This window comes from Mustela nigripes, chromosome 1 (genome assembly GCF_022355385.1).
Source record: "Mustela nigripes isolate SB6536 chromosome 1, MUSNIG.SB6536, whole genome shotgun sequence".
Classification (NCBI taxonomy): Eukaryota; Metazoa; Chordata; class Mammalia; order Carnivora; family Mustelidae; genus Mustela; species Mustela nigripes.
The window spans coordinates 227,490,613-227,514,384 of record NC_081557.1 but is presented as its reverse complement, the minus strand read 5'-3'; the positions used below and the strand labels follow the sequence as shown (position 1 = coordinate 227,514,384).

The 23,772-nt window shown below is 40.4% G+C and overlaps 1 protein-coding gene across 8 annotated transcripts in view; it reads right to left on the bottom strand.

Moving 5' to 3' along the window:
• Positions 1–23,411, bottom strand: part of PCDH7 (protocadherin 7) — a 421,951-nt gene extending 398,540 nt beyond the window's left edge. For 4 of the 8 annotated variants that reach the window (XM_059382138.1, XM_059382147.1, XM_059382165.1 and 1 more), the window contains exon 1: positions 17,565–23,410. In XM_059382138.1, coding sequence (XP_059238121.1) covers positions 17,565–20,765 — 3,201 coding nt within the window. In that variant the 5' untranslated portion in view covers positions 20,766–23,410. Of the gene's footprint in view, positions 1–10,865; positions 11,152–17,564 lie in introns of those variants that run through there. The other 4 variants (XM_059382122.1, XM_059382132.1, XM_059382184.1 and 1 more) reach the window with 3 other exon arrangements.
• Positions 23,412–23,772: the final 361 nt, after the last annotated feature.

The following is a 23,772-nucleotide window of genomic DNA, read 5'->3' as shown; positions in this document are numbered from 1 at the left end:
GTCAACTGGGAACACAAGGTAAGTTGCACAAGCATGCAGAACACAATAATTGAGGACTAGAAATGTGGCTGGATTTCCTTTGTTTAGGCTTCACACAAATCACTCTCCTTTTCTTTGCATGGCAGCTCTGTGGCCTGAAATGAACATTGCTGATGGACAAGAGAAAGGTATACAGACATATTTATGTAGATGATAAAAGTACTATGTACGAATGAATTTATTTTATAAGCTGTATCTGTTCTTCCTTCACATTGTGCATCCACTGTCAACTGCAGTGTGACACAGTGGGGACACTTTATGTCCCTCAAGGATGTCATATCATCTAATGGTTAATAAACAATATTCTACATGATTTTTGAAAGCATAAACATATAGGAAAACCAAGTTCCTCCTTAAATCACTTCTCAGACTTAAACAGAGCAGTTACATGATTATAAATGCTTCTTTGCCTTTAGGAGTCCCTGCCTTGTGCTATAGCAACAACTGTTCTTGTTTTACAAAAAAAAAAAAAAAAAAAAAAAAAAATCAAAAAGTTCAAAATTCAGGGCAGTAAATTCTCAAGGACACATAAACAAATTACTTGCTTACTGTTTAAAGTAGGTATTTCATGCTATTTATTATTGACTTAGCACAATCCCCACTCTTCTACATGAATAGAAAAAAAAAAGGCAACACAACTCGCAAAGTATGTCTGGGAAACATTTTTTAGAATGATAATAATATATGCAGAATTTCACCAAGTTCTTGTAATATAGTTATGCAAAACACACTGTGGTTTTTTTTGCATTTTCTTCTATTTTTCCCTCCCTGAAAGTGTACCAGTATCTACATTGATGTTTACGGATTTCATAACTGATTGCCCATTTTCAGGCACTAAATTTGGAACAGCTTTCCAGCTCAAACCAAACTGTTTCTATCTCCTTTACTTACACTCTACTGATGTAGTCATTTTAGAACGTATTAATGATGCCAGCATTGAATGAGCCAATAATAAACAGTGACTAATTTCCAGAGTAGTTTGACTTTAAGTTGGTTGTTTTCGAATAGGAATGAAACTTATAAGAGAATGTTAAACATGTGGTCTGGTGGGTTCCACAAAAATTCAAGTAAGACCCGGAGATGAGGTGGATTCCTTAACATTTGATCCTACCTTCTTTCCGTTAGTTGGAAATAACTGCAATGCTAACAATATTTTTAATACTTGTTATTAATGAAACAAAATTCTACAAGTTTTTAGAGGATGGTGGAAACAACCATCTCAAAAATTTGATTCAATAATTTTAAAGCTTAAAAAGTTTAAAACATACCAGTAGTACTAAAGATCCTTTCAGACCATAAGATGCAGAATTACTACATAACAGAACCCAGAGTTATACTACAAAGACATTTGTTCAGAGACATTTATGCAATTGAATAAACATCCTATAATAAAAAGGGCCATCAATACATTAAGAAAACACTGTCATAGGAAAAAATTAGTAAATTATTATTAAGGAATGTATTTCAAATGCCTTTGGTTGTATTCATCCACGTTTCAGAGGACTGAAAGCCTGTGTCATAAAGAAATAGAATAGTAATATACTTTAGCAGGAAAACTATGACATGATAGAAGATATATTTTAATTGAATGTTTGATAATGAGCAACTAATTTGAGGAAAATGAGAATAAATTACAAAAAAATATTTTATAAGGAACTCACCTTTATTTTGCTTTCTTTCAAATTTTGTGACTATTTAGAAAACAAAGACCAAAAACTCAAAAGAAAAACACGTATTTTCTTTCTGGTAAAGAGGTATATAAAATGTATGTTTTAAAAACCTCCAGGTAAAATTTTATTCTCTATAAAAGACATTTCCTATTCTAAATAAAATGGAAATTTATAAAATAATGAGTTTATGTTTCCTACTTGTATTAATAATATACATAACAGACTTTGTGACTACTGAGTGAAGTAAAGAATACTAAGATAAGTAACAGAAAAGGAAAATGCATTAATGATGTGTTTCCAAGAGCAGAGAGTGGGTAGAAGGAAGAAGCACCTACTAGTCTAAAATCTACCTTCCCATCTTTTGATTTTAACTTTGATTAAGGTTTAAGATGGTATTAAAAAAATAAACTGGACTGAGTGACCTGATTTCAAGAACAGAGTAAAAAAGGTATGAAAATGGGAAGGTTGAAATAGCACTGAAGTCTTTTTTTTTTTTTTTAAGATTTTATTTATTTATTTGACAGACAGAGACCCCAAGTAGGCAGAGAGGCAGGCAGAGAGAGAAAGAGAGGAGGAAGCAAGCTTCCCTGCAGAGCAGAGAGCCCCCGATCCCATGACCCTGGAATCATGACCTGAGCCGAAGGCAGAGGCTTTAACCCACTGAGCCACCCAGGCGCCCCAGCACTGAAGTCTTTAAGAGAAATATATTAATGCAATTTCCTTCTCCTAGAACTAGGTGACTCTCAATCAGACATGTTCTGTCCACTTCACATATACACAGAGGTTGAGGGTGTGGCCCTTCAGCCACCATCTGTATTTGACCCTGTGCTTGGCCACTTGACAAACTGTGTTGATCATGAGCAATAATCAACCCTGTGTGTCAATTTCCACATCTACAAAGTAAAGATAATTAGCTCTATTTCACAGGGTAGTTGTACCTATTTAATGAGTGAAATTATGTGAAACATGTTGACCAGTGCATAGGATATGGCATATAAGTTTAGCTATTATTATTTATGTATTATCCCACTGAAATTAAATTTCAGTGGGGAAAGATTGTTATCTGTTTTCATTATTGTTGCTTCTCTAGTGCTGAGAATAACAGTTTGCACACAATTATATAACTGTCATACAGTAATCACTCATACAGTGTTTGCTCTGAAATGTTAACTGTATTACCTATGTGTCTGTACATATATAAGTACATATACATAGTATGCATACATGGACGTGCACAGAGACACTAGTTTCTTATTAAAGGTAAATCGCTAGAGAAAAAGGTGAGAAATTTTTAGTAATAAAGTAAATTAAATGTTCCTGAGCTAATACAGTGTGCATTGGTTTGGAAAGAATAGGTATTACCATCTTTTGTTCCTAATGCTGCGTAGAAATGCCATCTCTATTTAAAATGATCCTTGTGTTCAACAGTTAAATGCAATGAAAAGCAGATTCAGATGCAGTAATAATAATTTTAAAAAACCTTCAAGTTCATGCCACAATTATTGTCATTTCCCGGAAAAAAAGGACTGACTAATCTGCCATTTTTAATATAGGAGGTCAAATGTAAAATTAGCTCTAGAAGCTTAGAAAGATAATTCTTAGAAAAAGTCTATTCAGCTGTTATGGTCCATTGCCTAGAAATTCTGACCAAAGGACAGGAAAGAAAGAGCTCCTCTCCCTGACTTTTGATGAGTTTATTCTGTATTACGGTAACTTTCTATCTAACTTCCTACATCTTGCTGGACATATATATATATATATAGTTCCTAGGCTGCTCATTGCATATTTTGTAACATGATTTTTTAACCTTACGAGGCAAATAAAAAGACACAATAAAAAAATCCTCAGTGTGTCTGAGAATTCGTGTAATGATACAATGTACTGGATGCAGATGTATCAACAGACGGTGAAGAGTCCGTCAGAATGTGGTACCAGCCTTGGACATGTTTGGCAGTTTCTGAAAGCCGTGAGAAATCTGGATCTTGGTAAGAAGAACAATGATGCACTGTGCGTGAAAATCCACTGAGACTGTCCTTAGAAAAAGAGTGATTATTAAACCTATATTATTATATTTTCAACTGACTCCCTCCCCACTTAACTCCTACTGCTTTTCCTTTGGATCTTGATGCTGAAAATATACTAGAAATTTAAGGCTACATATTACTATCATTTAAAAAGACCTCCTACATTTGTGGAAAAATTTTTGGACTATTTTATATAAATATTGATTTTACATGAATTAATACACCCAAATGCCCTTATCGGTTGGCAAAATTAAAATAACTAAGATGCTACTTAATATCACAAATCCATGTGAAAGCTGAAAATTGCAGAAAGCATTCAGTGATATGCATAAAAAGTTAGAAATAATAAGCTAAAACATAGACTTCAGTTGTGTCCCCCTAAAATTCATATGCTGACGCTCCAAAGCCCAATGTGACTGATTTGGAGCTACAGCCTTTATGGAGGTTATTTGGTTGAATGAAGTCAGAACGTGAGGCCCTAATCTGTTAGAACTGGTGTCCCTAGAAAGAGGAAGGGATAGAGAGAAAGCCATTTGAGGACACATTGAACAGAGAGCTGCCTACAACTAGGAAGACAGTCTTCATCAGAAATGGAAATTGCTAGCAGCTTGATCTGGGACTCCTGGTGTTCTGAACTGCGAGAAAGTAAGCTTCAGTTATTCAAGCCATCCAGTCTCTGGTATTTTGCTGTGGCAACACTAGCAAGCTGATACTGATTGTCTTTTAAACCTGCTAAGAATACATAGGAGCTATCCTGGACTAGAATAAAGAGCATACCACAACCTATGTAAATTAAAATCTATCAGGGATACCACGCTAATAGAAATTCTCAGATTTGCTAAGAGAAGTACATTGGAAGGGAGTTGACTATGAGGGCGTTAGTGGACTCTGTTATATGTAGAGGGTATGGGATCTAGGAGAGATTCTGTTTTGCTCTTCCCCAGCTCCATATGCCCCATGGAGATAATAATAGGACCCTCTTCTTGGACATGTAAGAAAGTTGTAAATAATATGATGTACTACAGCCCTAACCAGAGTGATTGTCACAGAATAAAACCACAGTAACCCATGTCTTTTAGAGACTAGTCATGATGTGAGAAACAAAAATTCCCAGGAAAGATTGCACAGAAGACGAAATAACTGAAAAAAAATGATGGGATTTTTTTTTTTAAGTGTCAAAATGGATAATATCAGATCACATCAAAGTGTTACAAGCTGTTCTTAAACCACTTGCTTTACAGCGGTGAGCTCTTTCTTCTCCTTCTTCACCACGGAAAGCTCAACAGGCATTGAAAGTCTTTCTGATACTATCCAGGGCCTGTTGATGTAGGTAGACACCTACACCTGGCTGCACCTTACTCAGGGATCAGTATCACTTTGAAGAAATCAATCAGGGCAAGAGAATTGCAGATGCTTCAAACAAGTAGTGGAACAAATTAAAACACTCTCCCAACCCCAAAGGGAGAAAAAAAAAAGAAAGAAAAAGAAAAAGAAATGAACCCCAAAGGGAGAAAAAAGAAAAAAAAAAGAAAAAGAAATGAAAAGAAAGTGAAAAAACATTTTAATATAATTGGTAGTGAAAATACGCCAAACGTGTAAAATGCGTCTTAAGAAGGCTTAGAGAAATTCATCGATGACTAGAAATATTATCTTAAATTGTGGTAATGCTTTACAAACCTCCAATTGTTTAACTAACCCCCTCATAAACCCTGTCATGTAATCAGAGCAGCGGTTGTTATGTAAAATGACAGAGGACACTTTCAACAGGCTTCTGGACTCAAAAGGACTTACACAAGGTCACACTGGCCAATCAGTGACAGGACCGGGACAAAAAGGCAGATGTTCAGATTGCCTTATCCAGCTCATTTTCTATTTTGGCAGAGGCCTTTGAGAAGTGAACTACTGAATGGAGGTTAGGAATTACAGAGACTTTCACAGAGAATTCTGGTAGCCTGACTTACTGTCTGTAATCTGTCCTAGAATTCCATTTCTGAGACTTGAATGAAATTAGGACAAGAATCAACTACATGGCAATAATGTGGCCACTTTAAAAAGTTACAGTAGGCGTGCCTGGGTGGCTCAGTGGGTTAAAGCCTCTGCCTTCCTGGGATCAAACCCCACATCAGGCTCTCTGCTCGGCGGAGAGCCTGCTTCCCCCCCCCCCCCCCCCCCCCGCCTGCCTCTCTGCCTACGTGTGATCTCTGGCTATCAAATAAATAAATAAATAAAATCTTTAAAAATAAAAATAAAAATTCCAATAGTCGAATATAATGATATGAAGGAGAAGATGAGTATGCTGCTAATGAAGGGGCTGTGGGTTTTTCTTTTTTCCTTTTTTTACTTCTTTATTCCTATCTTTCTCTCAAAAGTATGGGAGCAGAAAGGGAACGGAAACAGAGCCGTTGGACATGATCTTCCAGACTGAAAACAAAATCCAAACCAAAACGAAACACCTGGTCCAAATGGGGGGAAGTGGATGTTTATTACATTTTGACACTAATCTTGCAATCATATCAAGCCATGTATAGTTCTTAGGTTACCAGGGCCTTGGGCCAGAATTCAAGGCCACAAACATTTGCTTTTGTCAGACCTGAATTTTTTTTTTTTTTCTTGATAAAATGTCCTTATATCCTGGATGCCTAGCTGGAGTTGGAGAGGCCCGGTGCCTTAACAGAGTTCGAGTCTTTAAAAAACTACTGAAGGCTACTCATCCTACCCCCAAGGCCCTAAGCAGAATCCTTCTTTCTTCAGTACTGTTGATCTTTGTGAGGTACTGACCTAGTTATCTGCTTAAAGCAATTTACACCAGGGTGTGCCAAAGACTAAACCCAACTCTTTCAGAAGTCATTTGCAATTTGCATTTGCAATTGAAAAGAGTGCTCCTTTGAATCTGGGATCCTAAGGAGTTTGTTTTTTCTTTTTTTGTTTTTTGTTTTTTGCTTTTTTGCTTTGTTTTTTAATAGAGTTGACACACAATGTTATAATAGTTTCATGGGTACAACATAGGGATTCAACACTAAGGAGTTGTAAGACAGTTCTCAGCTCCCACTTCATTGCCCATCACTCCCAAGAGCATATTCTCCCTTCCAGACCTCTTTCCTTAGTAAACGAAGTGATTGTTTCTCTTCACAGATATTCCAGGCTTTCACCTTTCAAAGTGACGCTCACCTTGTGCTTTCAGAATAAAAATGGAAACATACTTTATCGGTGAGCATGTTTCGGTGCAGTGAAAGGATATTATCTGCAAGAACACATAAAGTGACGATATAGACACTCATGCCTATTTTTTCCATAAGGAAAGGGATAAGGATAAAGATAAGAATCTGTGTAAGTTGAGAACAAGGATCAGAACTCTACTGGGTGGCCAGTGCCTCCCTGACTTACTCTGCATATTTGCTTAATAGTTTAATTTTATCTTTTTAAAGGGTTTGGTGTTGACAACACCACCAAGGAGGAAGGAGAGTAAATGACAATATTTCTCACTTGTTACTCAAATGAGAGTCATACCCACACAGGAAAGGCAGGGACTCTAGCTGGGACTCTAGCCAGCACAGCAGGTAGAGTTTTATCATGGAGACATCCAACCAGCAGGGAAAGAAAATATCTATTAGGACATTCAGAGTCCGATATAAAAGTGATACCATAGTTCAGTGATCCAATATGAAGAGATCTTCTGTATTTAGCATCAAAGCCCAGGCTCTTTGTTGTTCAACAAATACTTAACGAGTGTCTCCTCTGTGCTAGGCACTCACTCTACCAAGCACCGGGAAAACCATGATAGACCAGACAGATTTGGAGGCAGCCCTTGAGAGTTTCATGTATATATCTTACCTACCTTGCCTATTTTTGCACTGTCCTATCTAGGAAGAGACTTGTTTTAACCATCCTTTTAATTACACGCCAAAGCCTTACACTGTGTATTAACAATTCAACAAATTAATATAAACTCTACAAAAGGGATGAAAACACTCACGACACACACATCCAAGAAAAGTGCTTTGCAAAGTTATAGATTGAAAATTATTCCCAGAAACATATTTCAAACTGTGGATTTACTTCTTAAGGGCCTTGGTTTTTCTAGAGATAGCCTCAAAAATACAGTTAGGTTTAGAGTGACTTACCCAATTCTTAAGGTGTTTGTTTGAAATCACATATGGGGTTGTTTATAAATCCAGTTAATTAGATTTGCACATTATACCTACAGTGTTTTTGTTTGTTTGTTTGTTTGTTTTGTTCTTTGGTAGTTTTAAGTGCAGTTTGTGACTGCAAAAAGTTTGACAACCTGGGGCACGTTCTAAGGAGTTCTTCAGAGGTGATTTTACCCAGATAAATCAGAAAACAGACTATATTCAAAAGCACAGATTTCACAACTTTCCCCAAGTGTTTGCAGTACACTTGAATTCCGACCTGATATTTTTTCAAAGACTTTATAAAGTTCTTCAGGTAGTTCCACCAGTCAGTCACAAATAAATTTTTCCTTATTTTAGTTTCCTCACTTCAGAAATAACAACGATTTTTTTCCTCACAGATTGTTCCGAGGAGCAAATGAGCAAACATAGTGTTTGATGCTTTGAAACTTAAGAAGCATGATGCAAATATAATCTATCATTTTCTACTCCATAATCTTTTTTATAATAGATTAATTCCACGAGGACAGAGACTCTATCTTATTATTTTTTGCATACTCAGTACCAGTGCCAATATTAGATGTGTTCAAAGTGATTAAACCAGTCTCTAACATTCTCATTTTCTTCTTTAGATTTTGTGATGGAAAATAAAATATTATCTTATCATTTAAAACAAAATATTCCAATACTGAAATTTACAGCCTATCAGGTGGTATGTTCTGAATCTGTCTCCATCTGTCCACAGGCACCTCTCTATGTGGTAAATTCCAGTAATCACAAAGGAGATTGATCAAGAGACCTGAGGTGGATGACGACTGGGGGCAAGAAAGGCGGAGAAAGGAAGTCTGTGCAAAATAGGAACCAATGGTGACATGTTCAGAGATTAAAACACACACATATACACACAGAGAAATGGTAATAGGCTTCTAAAAGCTTTTGCTGTTGATGAATACTTCTGTAATAGTATGTTGTTGATGACTCTGATTCAGCTACCTAGTACACTAAAATCTTTGGGAGTGTTATTTTTTTTGTTGCGATTTATTATGTTTTTCCAATAATAGCCATAGTTCCCCACTCCAAACAAACTGCAGTGGTGGTTCTGAACACTTTTCAACTGTTTCCATAACAAAACACATTTTTCCATGGCAACCAAGAGTAGGAACACACATACACAACTGAAATAGGGATTGCACATGACAACATTTACTCTCACTCTACGGGTGATGTAGTTGGAATGGTTGTGTTTTATTTCATATCTTTCTGATTGTGGTAGAGATGCACTAAATCAATCCATGCCTCAATAATGTGCTGCGACCCAAGTTTTCAAAAGGCTGCCTTAGAATTTTCTTTGTGAAAGTATTTATGTATATCCTCTCTATGTAGTTGCAGTTAGATTATCCTAAAATTCTGGACCTTTTTCCTGTATAATTTGTTTTTTAATTGATATGATTTGTTACAGGATTCATACTTTAAGTATACCTAAGGAAGTTTACTACTTTTGATGAGGAAACATGACATTTTCAAGAAGCAGAAAGTGGTAAGGGTTTTTTCACCAGCTTCTTAGACTGGTCCTTGTGCTTAAAACAAATTGAGAAGTTGAGGATAATTAGGTTTTATTCAGGAATTTCACTACGGTTTCAAGAATATTTCTGAAAATGTCATTTGTTTTTGTAAAATTAAACACCTAATAGAATAAAAACCTTGAAATATATACATTAGGGAATTGCATGGGTTAAAGTACACTGCCTATCACTCCACATTTTAGTATTTTTCCAATATTTATTTCTCATCATTATTTTTTAGAGAGAGACAGAGAGCGTGTGCGTGTGTGTGTGGTGGGGAGAGGTAGGGGAAGGGAGGAAGAGACGCTTAAGCAGGCTCCACGCCCAGTGTGAAGCCCAACATGGGACTCTACCTCAGGACCCTGAGATCATGAGCTGAGCTGAAATCAAGATTTGGACGCTAAACCAACTGAGTGACCCAGTATTCTTCAAGTATTTATTTATTTTTATTAGAGGGCTTTTATATTGACAATAGTTCACACACACACACACACACACACACACACAAAATTCCAAGAATCTGGCATTCTTAGTATTTCAAAACTTGTGGAAAACTTTGTAGGGCAGATGATGTGGTAAATGTATTAGAATTTGATCAAACTTTACACACAAAACACTTATTTTTAGGCACGAATACACATACAACAAACACACATAAATATATAAACATTAGAGAATTAGAGGGACCACCCAGTGGAATCCCTAACTTACCCAGATTATTACTTACAGAACTAAAATTCAGCCACTCTCTCTCTCAACCATATCTAAATTCTGAATTCTCGGAAGCAGCCTGAAGTTATGTTATCTGACATCAAATAGAATAGCCTTCAGATAAATGTACCACAAAAGCAGGAAGCCACAAATCCCTTCTGAACGTGACTACAGTGACTTTCATAAATCTAAGTAAAAATTCCAAATTTTCTTAAGGAATTTAACAACAACAAAAACTTAAAAATTCTATAGATAGTACAGATTCTTTGGTCAGTATTTCAAGATTAAGGATAAACCAGTCCATTGGCAGTAACTACTTAATACAAAATTAATCTCTCAAATTTGTTTTATAAACAATTTCTTTTAATAAATCTTGCTCAAAGTCCTTGCATATAGATGTGTAGGAGCACACACAAATAAACACAGTGACATTTAGAAATACACACACAGGATGAACAAGAGACACTATCTTTTACTCTAACACACTATCTCACTGGCCTGGAAAAGATTGTGATTCCAAAGCCATTTAAAAATATTGATCAACTTGGAATTTTATCAAACATCACTATTTAAGCTATTACAGACAAAGACTCAGTAGACTTAATTTTCCTGGGTCCACAGAAAGCTAGAATCTCAAAAGTATTGCTGGAATGTGTCTTGGGACCTTTTTATTTTTTTTTTTAATTTCTGCTAACCACCTCTTTGATAATGGAATTCCTGGTGACTTAGACATCCATTGGTAGCACATTTCTTTATTAATACTGCTTTTTTAATAAGTTTATTTATTTCAATAGTATTCTTCCTTAAATGAGGGGGAGGAAAAAAAAAAAAGAAAAAAAATAAAACCTTGAAAATCAAATGCACAAGTGAAACAAGCAGTGATTGGCTGACACCCCACGGCCAAGGGCAGGCTCCAGCAGGTTTCGGAGTAGCAAGGTCATCAGAGTATGGTGCATAATGGAGCATCATATTAGAGTGGAATTCAGCCAAACACAGTAATGTATGGATGTAGACGCATCTGAAAGAAGGAAAATAAAGATTTATGCAGGTAAAAAAAAAAGTGTGATGAATATTTTTTCCCCAGTATCTTCTACCCAATCAGAATGCTGTGGTAGAGGTTTTGGTGCAGAGATTTTTTTATTTACTAATTACCTGTTTGTAAATAATAAAAATGCCCAGGGTGGGTAAAGTTAACTCATCAGATGAATCCTACTCGGAAGCTTTATTAGTTTTTTTTGTTTGTACACAGCATTAGAGTTCAATATAAACATCACCAAATTCCTGAAAATAAACTTTTATTCCGCCTTTAAAACATTAATTCACCAGAAGTGATAATTAAGATTAGTTTTAGTGGTTTCAGCTCAGTTCTTCTTGGAATGTGATTTCTCCCACAACACTAATGCTAAATAAAGCCTGTGTAATGTTCTGAAACGGAGTCCCTGCTTTAAAAAAGATTCTAAAGGCTTTTAAAATAAATAAGAGAGAAAAGTAGAGCTGACTCAAGATCTATATGAACAGATCTTATTGTTTCTATGGAGTCACAGTAAATAAATGGATGGGGAGCCTTGCTATAGTCCAGAAATTGCTTATATACAGCTTAAACATAAAGCTCTAAATAATTATTATACTAAATTTCCAACATAACCTCTACCACTCTTCTCTCTCAGGAAAAGATATGGTGGCAAAATATCTAATAGCATTGGTGACAATTGTGAAGCAATGGTTATCACAGTATATTCAGTTTTTAAAACAGTTCAAATTTTATTTTTGAAATTAATAAAGTCCATCATTAGCATTTTATCACTATATAAATTTAAACTTGATACATTGGATTGGTTAACTGCCCTAACAAAAGAGGCAATCCAACTGAAAAATTTAAAAATGTCACATTCTTTTAAAATTTGCTAGAAAACAAAATTAAAGAAAAGTTAGTTCACAACTGTGTGTTAAGGGCACTATGAAGGTAGAGCACAACGGCAAAGTTGGCAAAATGCAAAGGAGCAGAGAAGCCAGACAAAATCATCCATATTGATGAAAAAGGTAAAAGATTATTCTGATTAGAATTCGTATAAGCTTTCTATACATACAGCATAGAAAGCTTCTATTAATTTCTATTATGTTTTTATTGAGGATATACTAATCCCAGATAGAAGCTTACATCCTGTTGTCATGGTTCTGTTAAAATTAAAAATTCTGTCAATTAACCTGTTGCATATATGTTTTAAACTATGTTAAGTTACTTCAATGAGTGTAATCAATTGTTATTCTACATAGGGAAAAAGAACCATTAATTTCCTTTGAATAGCTATAAAATTTGAATTATAATTTTTCCAATAATTTACAGATTAAAAACTAGAGCCTAGGGGCGCCTGGGTGGCTCAGTAGGTTAAAGCCTCTGCCTTCAGCTCGAGTCATGGTCTCAGGGTCCTGGGATTGAGTCCCACATTGGGCTCTCTGCTCAGTGGGAGCCTGCTTCCTCCTCTCTCTCTCTCTGCCTGCCTCTCTGCCTACTTGTGATCTCTGTCAAATAAATAAATAAAATATTAAAAAAAAAACACCTAGAGCCTAAAGCAGAATTACATCCTATTGTAAAAAATTCAGTCTTTCTAATCAAATATACAGTTATACATACACAGGTAAATCTCAGATTTCTTTCTCTATTGAAATATATATAGTGAAAATTATGTGACTTCAATTTTATTCATAGAGATAAAAAATAGAACCAGAACACTGGCCTCTGCATTCCATGACTTGTATCCACATTGTATCCTCAATAATCTTGTGATCTTAGCCAAATTATTTTATCATAAAGCCTTCAACTTCTTAAGTTTCATTGCATCAGTCAAGGAACCAGCAGAAAACCAAATTCACACCTCAATGGTACAGAGAGATAAAGGCCTCAGTCTCTCTTCATATAAAATGAGGGAACTGGTTTGGATGATATCTTTTAATTAAAAAATGTGATGACTCCAGTGATTTTTAGATACAAACATTAATGGTTGATTATATTTTCTTTCAGTTTTGTATATGTTTAAAGTTCAAATATGTTCTGTTTATTAATGTATGAATATCACAATGAAATAAAAGTCCAATGGTGCCATACTTAGTTTATATGAATATATCTGTATGTGTTTGTGTGTGCGGAGAGACAGAGAAAGAAAAAGAAATAACAGGTGTACATTTTCCCACATTTATAAGGTATGTAATTACTCCAAAATAGAAGATAACAGGAAAGAATGATTTTGCTATATTTATCCAGCTGCATGATTTACTTAAAATCTATAAATTGACTTTGTGGTCTCATGTCTAAGTTATTAATTGACTTGGGATAAGTTTGAGATAAGTTTCAGATTGTCATACCTGACATAAAAATTTATAAATGCAAGGTAGATCAGATCAGTGGATGACCCTTTCCTTATTCATAGACATCCAGAGATCTAGGTAATGTTGCTTTAGTAGATATCTCCTGACGAAAAACATAACCTTTCATCAGTTATTAGCCACTCGTCTATTACATCAGGCCAAATGTAACAGAAATTTCACCATATGCAGATGCCCTGTACCTCCTGAAAGATTTCTGGTTGTACACAGAAGAATCATATTGTAGAAATTATGCTTATCGAAATGAGACTAGAAGCTATGGTTGGCATCACTCTGCAGATGCGTTCCTACTATAATACGTATGATGTAATGTGCATACACGAACAAACTGATATTTACTTTTTTCAGTGCTGAAAACTCTAATAGATGATGGCAAGTCATCCATTTGCTTCCAGACTGGAAGTAACTTAAGAAATAATTTCTGCCGTATTTTTTACTAAGTATACAATGAATATATTGAACACAATTTGAGCACTTAAAGAGAATATTATTCAGACTCCATTCTGCAGTTCCAAAGGCAAGGGAAACTATCACTGGATTTAATATGAATTTTTCTTGAGCATTTCTGCATCAGCTACAAATGGATTTTTAAATTAATGTTTATTCAGGCTGTATCTTCCTTACTCTTGCCAAAAGTAAAGTACTTTACTTTCCATTTACTAAATACAATAAAATTTTTACTTGCCAGTGCGTTATCTAAATAAGAGCATGGCATGAATAAACTCAACAGGACCTAAAAATAATAAACAAAGTAGTGACTATACTTTCATATGTTTACTAATCTTCTGGAATTATACTATTATTTAAGAAAATTGAAAAAATATTTAACACATAATACGACTCTGAAGATTATAAAATAAGTAGAAAAATAGAATGCCTTTGCTTTTATTTTATAAGTCAAAAGCACAATTGTATTTCCAAGTCACAAAACTTGAACAACCACTAAAACCAGGTTTACCAAGCAAAGGAAAGGTGGACACTTAATCTCAATAATGCTGTCAATGATCCACATTAGGCTCAACTAGACACATTATTTAGTTGAGAGCAAAGGCTATTGTTTTAACTGCAAAGATCTGAACTATGGAAACCTGGGCTACATCATCAGTTTTGCTAAGGTGTGATTTTCAGAAAGAAAGAAATAAAAAATACAGCAACTCTGCAACACACATCTTTTAGATTCTGCCAAAGAGTAACTACAGAAGCTTGATTTAAAAATTTCTAGACCCAGTGAAAACAAGCCAAAAAGGGGGGAGGGGCATTATTTACAAACTTGTTTCCATAAAGCTGTTTAACTTATTACAATATAACCATTACCAGGATTTAAAAGCAACACTTTGAAATGTCTAATTATCATGAAGAGGAAAACACTGTAAACAAATACCCTATCCATTATATCACAGGTAAAGAACTATGTTAAAGCAATTCAAGAGAATTATAAATACAATGAAGACTTTATGTCAGATGAAATCTTTGATTTTTAATTAATCCCTATCATAAGGAATTAAAATATGGCATCCCTCAGGGTTTTTCTTAGATAAATTCAATATCAAAGGGGAGAATTATAACAAAACCTGTGTTCTTTATTTTATTTTATATCAAATTTAAACACAGAAAATACATTTTGGCAGTTGTTTTTAGGTACAGCTAATATCTTTTAAAAAATAAAAATGGAAAATCATCTACTTATGGTACAAACAAAAATCAGAACAAAAAAGATCCTGTTTACTGTGTCAGATGTCTAAACAGAATGTAACTTTGTAAATGGATCCCTTGTCCCCTGACAGCAATATTGAAGAGATGAAGAGTATCAATTACTATTACTAATTACATTAAGGGGAATGTATTTCATTCTCCTTTATTTCATTTTGTTTCAGCTATTTATTATGGTAAAAACTTTACACATCTTTTGAATACCTAACAACATAGAAGTTTTCCAGTCACTTTTGGCAAACTGCATGATTTATACCAATGGCTTTGCAGGTTTTCTATTTTGGTATACAGACTTCTTTGCTCTGTTAAGAGTCTCTAACACCATACATTAGTTTATTTATAAGCATATCACTTTGCCTTTTAAATAGGATGCCACAGCAGTCTTGGTATTGGCTGTCTTAAATATTCAAGAATATAGAGCCAAACTCATTTGATGAGGCAAATAAAGCTTAAGTGACAGCACAGAACACATGAATGGGTTGTATAAAATATCTATAAATCTGCCACCTGCTATGTCCATTCCGAAGTTGAAGATTGTGCAATTTAAAATGTAAATGCCTTTCAGCCATGGGACAAAACATCCCATTAAGATGACAGTGAAGAAGTAAACATTCTGAAGAAAGATGTTTTCATATACTTTTTGCACTACATGTTATCATTTTCCAAGGAAATTTCTATAGACCTTAATTTATCTGTGGGTGTTCCTAAACCATCTTAGAAAAGTAGTATTATTTTACCTGGACATGTCCTTATTTACAAAATGGATAGAAGTACCAAAAACAGAACAAAAGTCTTCTTCTTCTAACTCCAGGTAAAGCAATAGCACAATAAATATAACCTTCCACTTAATAAATTGCAGGTTAAAAGAAATAAGTAACTCAGGCTCACAAGCATCACATATTTTCAAAAGCCATTTAATGTAATGAAGTTCAAGCCTATATTTTCTTGGATTGCTGTGGTAATTGGATATAAAATCATGTGAAGTCTGTTTCTCCTTAACCAAATAGCTGCAGTAAAGTACTATAAGTAGCAAATATTTCTATAGGAAATTGATTTTTAAAACTATGAAAGCAGTAAGGAATTAATATCTCTTTTCTATGTCTTTAATGAGCCCATCAATAACATCTTTAATGACACTATAAAGCAAGTTTTTCTTTGGCCTTAATTCTTCCCACATTGCACATTCTACATGCAAAGCATATTTAATAGAAAAACTATTATTTGATATTATTTGTCAATCATAGATGTGTTTTTCGAGATGAGCTCTTGTGATAAGAAATATGTGGCATTTTATTAGTGGGGCTACTACAGCATTAGACACAGCAGTTTCCAAAAGGTTTTACTTGCCGAATGTCAGACCTTGGTGGGTGTAAAAAGTAAACTTTGGGAGCATTACATTTATCACAAAAGCAAAACCTACAAAAATAAATTTTCTGTTTTCTGAAGTTATCTCAAAATATGTTTTTTTAAAACTCCGTATCTCACTGAAAAACAACAGTATTGAATATTCCATATAAACATAATAATGTCAGGATATCACAAGGCAGACCAAAATTTTCTTTTACACAGTGCATCAAACAAGAACATTTCTGTTGTTCAGCTTAAATAATAAATGGATCATGCACTTTACTTTTGCTTATAAACTTTTAATACCAAATACGAAGAATGCAAGTGCTAACTTCATAGCTTCCCAGAAGTCTAGTTGTTACAGACACTGAAGTATTTAAAATGAAGTTTTGCATGATATTTGTGTATCATTAAATGTTTTTAAATCAACATTTTTGTCAACGTAATCAGTATTTAAGTATCTCAGTCTTGCTACTATATTTGCATGAACCAGCCTCCATGATCTGTACAATCCTACATAATACATAACACAGATAAAACTTTTATAGTGTTCAATTTGCATAGGCACCAGTAGTAACTTTAGAAATTCCCCCCCCCCCCGGGATGTAATTATACACTGAGTAGCCACAAAACAAAATAATTTCAGGTTAAAGCTAACCACCCAAACCATATATACATATTTATCCTGAAAATAGAAAATGTAAGATGAATTAGTACTGTCAAGGATAAAGAGATGTACAAAACACTGCCTACTTTGAATACATTCTTCGATAGCTTAGTAAATGCTGGTTTGATAAGTTGCAAAATACAAGGGGGCATCTTGCGCAGATGGCCTGTGGTCAATTAATGACCTATGAATTCACATTAATTCACTGCTATTAAATTTTTTAAATAATAGCTTTAAAAGAGAAAACAAAACTTCACAGAAGATGTTCTGTCTCAGATTTACTAGCCTTCTGTGGGATATTTAGATATATTTGGAACACATCTTACCTGTTTGCTGTACTTGTTATTGGTTTGACAGCTGTATTCAGAGCAGTGATCTGATCCAATTGAAATGTTGTCTCCTGCTCCCACAAAGGTGTTGGCTGGTGGTAGATCTTGTACGGCCTGGTGTTTTTTTCCTGCAGTTGGTGACTGGGGGTGAAGCTGGACAGTAGGCAATGGAGAGCTAGATTTGTAATGCCTGGCCAGGTCAGGACTGCCAGGCCCCCCATTAACAGATCGGTATCGCCCCATGCTTGGGCTATCTGACAGCTTCTCATTGACACTATCATACCTCTGTCCATTTGGTTTAGAAGCTTCTACAGTGACAATGCTGCTGTAGAGAGGCTGCTTAGATTTTTTGTTTTTCTTGTCCTTTTTAGGCTTTTTAGATTTGTCGTGCTGCTGGGGTGTAAAAAAGTCTTCGTGATCCTTTTTGCCAGCTTCATAGCCATTTTTATTTTTGGACCGGCAGTACCTTGCCATCACTACAATTAAGATGATTAGAATCACTGTCATAATTCCAGCAACCACCCCAATGACAATACTGAGTCTCTGCTTGCTAATTTCGTAACTTGGGTCACCAGCTATATCCTGGGTGAGTGGGGTGTGCAAACTTCTGGCTATCTGGGAGTCAATCACAGTTGCATTAGAAACACTTTCATTGACAAACACATGCACCAGAGTTGTGGTGGACTGGGAAGGCTGCCCACTATCATTCACTTGCACAACCAACCTGTGCAAGCCATAATGCTTTTGGGTGAGTTTTCCCACTAAGGAAACCACACCACTGGTGGAATCAATCTCAAACAGCTTGAAGGGATTCCCTCCCACAATGCTGTAGTTAAGGTCTGCATTGATGCCATCGTCACTGTCTGTTGCCAACACTGTAGCTACTACCGTCCTGACATTACTCGAAGGTGGCAGTAAAGTGTAGGAAATGTTTCTGGGAAGGGTCACGGTGGGAGCATTGTCATTCTCATCCATCACAAAGAGAGAGACTGTGGCTGTGGCGGATCTGGGAGGATCTCCCCCATCCACAGCCTTGACTCTGAATGTGTATGTGGTCTGATGTTCCCGGTCAAAAGACATTGTGGAGTAAATGGTCCCCGTGTCATTCTCAATGGAAAAAATGTTACTGTTTTCTTCGATGTAGAGGCTCATCTCCGCATTGCGCCCCTTGTCAGCATCCATCACCGTGACCATCCCCACAGGGCTGTTGGGCTGCAAGTTTTCTTTCACATAAAAGGTAAAGACGTCCTGCATAAACTTAGGGTCATTGTCATTCTTGTCAGCCACCTGCACAATCACCGTGGTGCTGCCCTGCAGCACTGGGATGCCTTTGTCTTTGGCGTTAACTTTAAACTCATACCTGTCTGTCTGCTCTCGGTCCAGCACCGTATTGACAAGGATGTCCCCAGAATCAGGATCGATGGCAAAGATCCCCATAACGGAAGAATCCAGAGAGTAGGCAATCTCTGCATTTTTCCCACTGTCGGCGTCTGTCGCCAGCACCGTGGCCACCCTCTCTCCAGGGATGTTATTCTCGGGAAAGTACACCTCCACCACCGACTGGCCAAAGACGGGCGGGTTGTCATTGGTGTCTCCTACCTTGACAACCAGGGAGTTGTTGCTGGAGAGGCTGGGGCTGCCCGAGTCCACCGCCACTATGACCACGTTGAATTCCCGGGTGGTCTCATAGTCCAAAGGGGCCGAGGTGTGCAGAAAGTACTTTTTCTTGTTCTGGTCGCCCTCTGTGTCGCTGGCCGGCTTGAGCTGGAAGGGCACATCACCCACCACGGTGCAGGTGACTACCCCGTTCTCGCCTTGGTCTCGGTCGGACACCTGTACCAGAGCAATGGGGGTGTCGACCAGAACATCTTCGGCCACGTTGGCCACCCCGTCCTTGAGTGGGATACGCCCGATCTTGCGGATTTCAATGGACGGCACATTGTCGTTCTCGTCCTTGATGTTAAGGACCACCGTGGCCTTGTCGGTCTTGGGGGGCTGCCCGCGGTCGCGGGCCATGACCGTGAAGCGCAGCTGGTTCACCTCCTCGCGGTCGATGCGATGCAGGACACTGAGCCAGCCGGACGTCTCGTCCAGTCGCAGCAGCCGCCGCACGGATTCGGTAGCCGCTCCGAACACATACTCGATCTGTCCGTTGACCCCCACGTCCAGGTCCGCGGCACGCAGCTGCAGGATGGGAGTCCCTGGGGCGCTATTCTCGGCTAGGTCAGCTTCATACACGCTCTTCTCGAAGCGGGGGCTGTTGTCGTTCACGTCGGTGATGAGCACCCTTAGGATGGCCTGAGAGGAGCGAGGAGGGTCGCCACCGTCGCGCACCCGCAGGGTCAGCTCGTAGGAATCGCGTTGTTCCCGGTCCAGCGCCCCCTTCACAATCAGCTGTGGCTGCTTCTCGCCATCCGGGGTGTCGGCCACCTGCAGTTCGAACACGCTGCTACGGCCACCGGGGTTGGTCCCGCCGCCGCCCTCTGGTGCGTCCGGCCGCCTCTTGGAGCCGCCTGGGCCGCCGCCGCTCGCGCCGTTCCCGCCGCCCCCGGGGTAGGGGGCGCTGTCGGCAGGCCCAGAGCGCCGGCCCTCGCCGCCGCCGCCGCTGCCGCCGCCGCCGCCGCCGCCGCCACCGCCCCCGGGCTCCTGGAGCAGCTCGTAGCGCTCGATGCCGTTACGGCCGAAGTCACGGTCCGTGGCGGTGGGTAGCAGGTAGAGAGTGCCCACCGGCCGGTTCTCCTCCACCGTGAGCGTGAGCACGGGTGACGGGAAGGTGGGCGTGTTGTCGTTGATATCGAGTACGATGACCCGACCCTCGAACAGGTCCACCCAGCTCTGCGAGGGCCCGATGACCGACACTTCGAAGTCCAGAAAGCACTCGTTCTCGTCGAAGATCATCTGACACTGGGGCAGCTTCTCGCGGTCGATGCGCCGCTCGCTCGTGCTCAGCTCGCCGGTGAGGTTGTCGATCTTTAGGTACTCCGAGCCCGACTCGAGGCTGAAAGTCACCTCACCCGAACCCGTCACGATGCCCAAGTCCGAGGCGACGTTGCCGATGCGGACGTCCGCTGGGCCCTCCTCAGCCAGTCGATATCGGAGGAGTTGCTTGGCGGCCGCCAGGCTGAGCGAGAGCGGCAAGAGGAGACAGCAACCCAGGCACCAGCCGCGCGCCCACCCCGCGGTCCGCATCCTCAGCATCTTCTCCTGCTGCTGCTGCTACTGCTCCTTCTAATCACAGCCCCCTCGGCGCCCCCCTCCTCCGGGGCCGGCCGCCTGCCCTCCTCCCAGTCCTCTTCTCTCTCCGGGAAAGGAGGAAGCGAGAGGAGGGAGGGGGCAAGAGCACCGTGCGGAGTCCGCCAGGGGGACCGGCGATAGATCCTTCTTCTTTTTTTTTTTTTTCCTTCTGCTTCTTCCGAAAGTTATTGTTTCATAATTCATGCAATGGGTGCTAATCGCCCGCTCGCCGGCCGCCGTTCAGTCGCAGTACTCACAGTTCACGGGACACTGCGCGCCGCGGGCTCAGCGCCCCCCCCCCCCCCCCAGAGTCATCCCCGCAGCGGGCGGAGGATCCCGGGCTCCGGTTCCCGCTTTGTCGGATGGGGCCGGAACCGCTCCGGCAGGCGGGTGGTGGAGCCGGGAAGCGGCGGGGAACAAGCCTGCAGCCTCCCCCGCCTGCCAACCCTGTTCGTCTTTGCTGCTACTCGAGTTGCGTCCAATTCACGTTCCAGCCACTCACTCCAGACCCAGCTTCTGCTCCGGCTGCCCAGGCAAACGTGAGTTGCTTCCTGCACGAGGCGCCGGGGCCAGCAACAAGCCAGTCTGAACTCTGACTCCGCTCTGGCAGCGGGGGAGCCAGTCAACAGATCGAGAATGAAAAATCCCTGGCAGGTCGCTTCGGGCACCGTGCAGTGGAGACCACTCGCGTCACACAGCAGTCCGCGTCCGGGTCCCCCCCGCGCGCCCAAGAGCAGCCCGAGCCATCTTCAGAGACGCCCAGAGTCAGTCTCTTCTCACCCCCAAGAGCTCGGGTTTCTCTTTTTTTCTTAACAACTCTGCGCAAGGTCATTAGTCACGAAGCCGCCGCCTGAAACCGCAGCAGCCGTTCGCCCGCGGGGGCGAAGGCTGAGCCGTGCGCACCGCGCGGTGCCCAAGTTTGGGTTCGCAGCCGCAGAGTCCGTGCCTTTCCTCACCTGCATTCGGCCCGCAATTCGGAGCACTGGGATCTGCAGCGCTGTGCGCGATTCAGGGAGGAGATTGCAGCCTCTCTCTCTCTCTCTCTCTCCCCGCTCTCTCTCGATCCCTCCCCTCCCTCCCTCTCTCTCCTCCCTCCTCCTCCACTCTCCTCCCTCCTCTCCGTTCCCCTTTCCCCTTCTCCCACTCTCTCTCTTGCACGCTCCCTCTCTTTCCTCCCAGTCCCAACGCTGGCAACTCGGGCTGAACTTGATCCCTTTGCAGTTCAAAGGTGAGCAAACCAAGCTCGGTGCTCAGGCGACGATGGCCTGGCGAAAGCCCCCGGCCGGGCTCCCCCAATGGCAATTAACAAAGATGCCCAATTCTGTCCGGATTTCCGAAGAAAAACCAAAGGCACTGGGGAGGGGGTGAGCGGGAGGTGGAGTCAGAGACGCTGCCAAGTAGCTTAAAAAAAAAAAAAAAGAAAGAAAGAAAGAAAGAAAGAAAGAAAAGAAAAGAAAAGAAAAGAAAAGAAGAAAAGAAAAGAAAAGAAAAGAAAAGAAAAAGAAAAAGAAAAAAAATCCAGTTTGCCAAGGGGAGAAAAAGTGCCAGTCGGTTGTTGCTTCGGAAGTGCCCTGGCACGGCGGGTGAATTCTGCAGTTGTCTCGTCCCTTTTCGCGTCTGGGAGAGTCTGGTGCGGGCGCGCTCGCCGCCCCTTGGACTGCCAAAGCTCCAAGACACTGAATGGCAAATAGGAAGCTCCCGCTCGCCAGCCGCGAGCCGGAAACCCGCAAGTTTGCCCAAAGTGGTGGCTGCTTCTGGGAGCTCGCAGGCTGATCAAGCTTGTCCCTGAAGCGGCTGCTGCTGCTGCTGCGGCGGCGGCGGCGGCGGTAGCAGCCCAGCCACCGAAACTACACACTCGCGGAAAGGGAGGGACGCGGGTTGAGGTGAGAAAGGCAGACAGGAGTACTAACCAGCCGCCCCACTCCGGAAAGCCCAGCTTCAGCTCCGGGGGCCACTCCTTGTGCGCACAATCCAGCCAGCCCAGTCCCCTTTAAGCCAAAGCTTTTCCCCCCTCTTTCCAGTGAGTGCATCCACTGTCTTCCCGGGAGACTTGCTTTCCCTCCCTGGGGCTGGTAAATTTCCTCCTCTCCCTTACTAATGCCGAGTGCGTGTGTGAGAGCACTGGAGTGGGTGTCAGGAAAGGTTTCTTTCTTTTTTTTCCTCCCCCTTCTCAGACGATGCCCATCCCCTCCCCCCCTCCGCCTGTGTCTCCGTTTCGCGATTTAGCATCTTGGTTAGGGCATGGTTAACCGCGGCTTGGGGGATCCCGCGTGCGCCCAGGGAGCCACGTTGGTGTTCTGAGAAACCATGATGGGCTGCAGTGGTTAAGTGAGGACATCAGACTCCAGAGAGAGCCAGAGAAGGATCCTTTTTTGGGATTGCAGACTTCGGAGGGTTGGGGTTGGGGGTTTGGGGTGGTGCCTGTCTTTGTTTAAATGCTTGGCATTCCTGTCATCGTGCTTGCTTAGGGGGTAGACCGTGTGTGTGTGCGCGCGCCTGGGGAATAAACACATGTTGGAAGCCTCGGTGTTATTTTCTGAGCAGAAATCTGCAGCCTTTAGTAACTGGCAAAGTGTAGCGTCACCTATCTGGATAAAAGGGAAATAAACTTTAATGGCAACTTTGTGTACCGAAGTGTCCCTAGTTCCGTTTCTCTCCTTCTTTTGACTTTGTGCCACTCCATCGTACATGGTATTCCCCCACGCGAGGCTTCCCGGTTTTCAATCACAGCCACTGCAGTCCACCTCATCAGATCTCAATTCTCCTTGTGTTTCCTAAACTGTTGTCATTTGCTCTTCATTTATTTCAGCGGCTAAGGGGACCCGTCAGGATTAAGGGGGCTGAGGCAGGCAGGAGATATTTGGGGACAATCTTACCATCTCAAAAGAGCAAAGAGGCTGCTGCTGGGATTTGGTTGGTCCTCGCCTCGTCTGCCCAATGTATAGGCATCGAAAGGCCTCCTCTTAAAGGA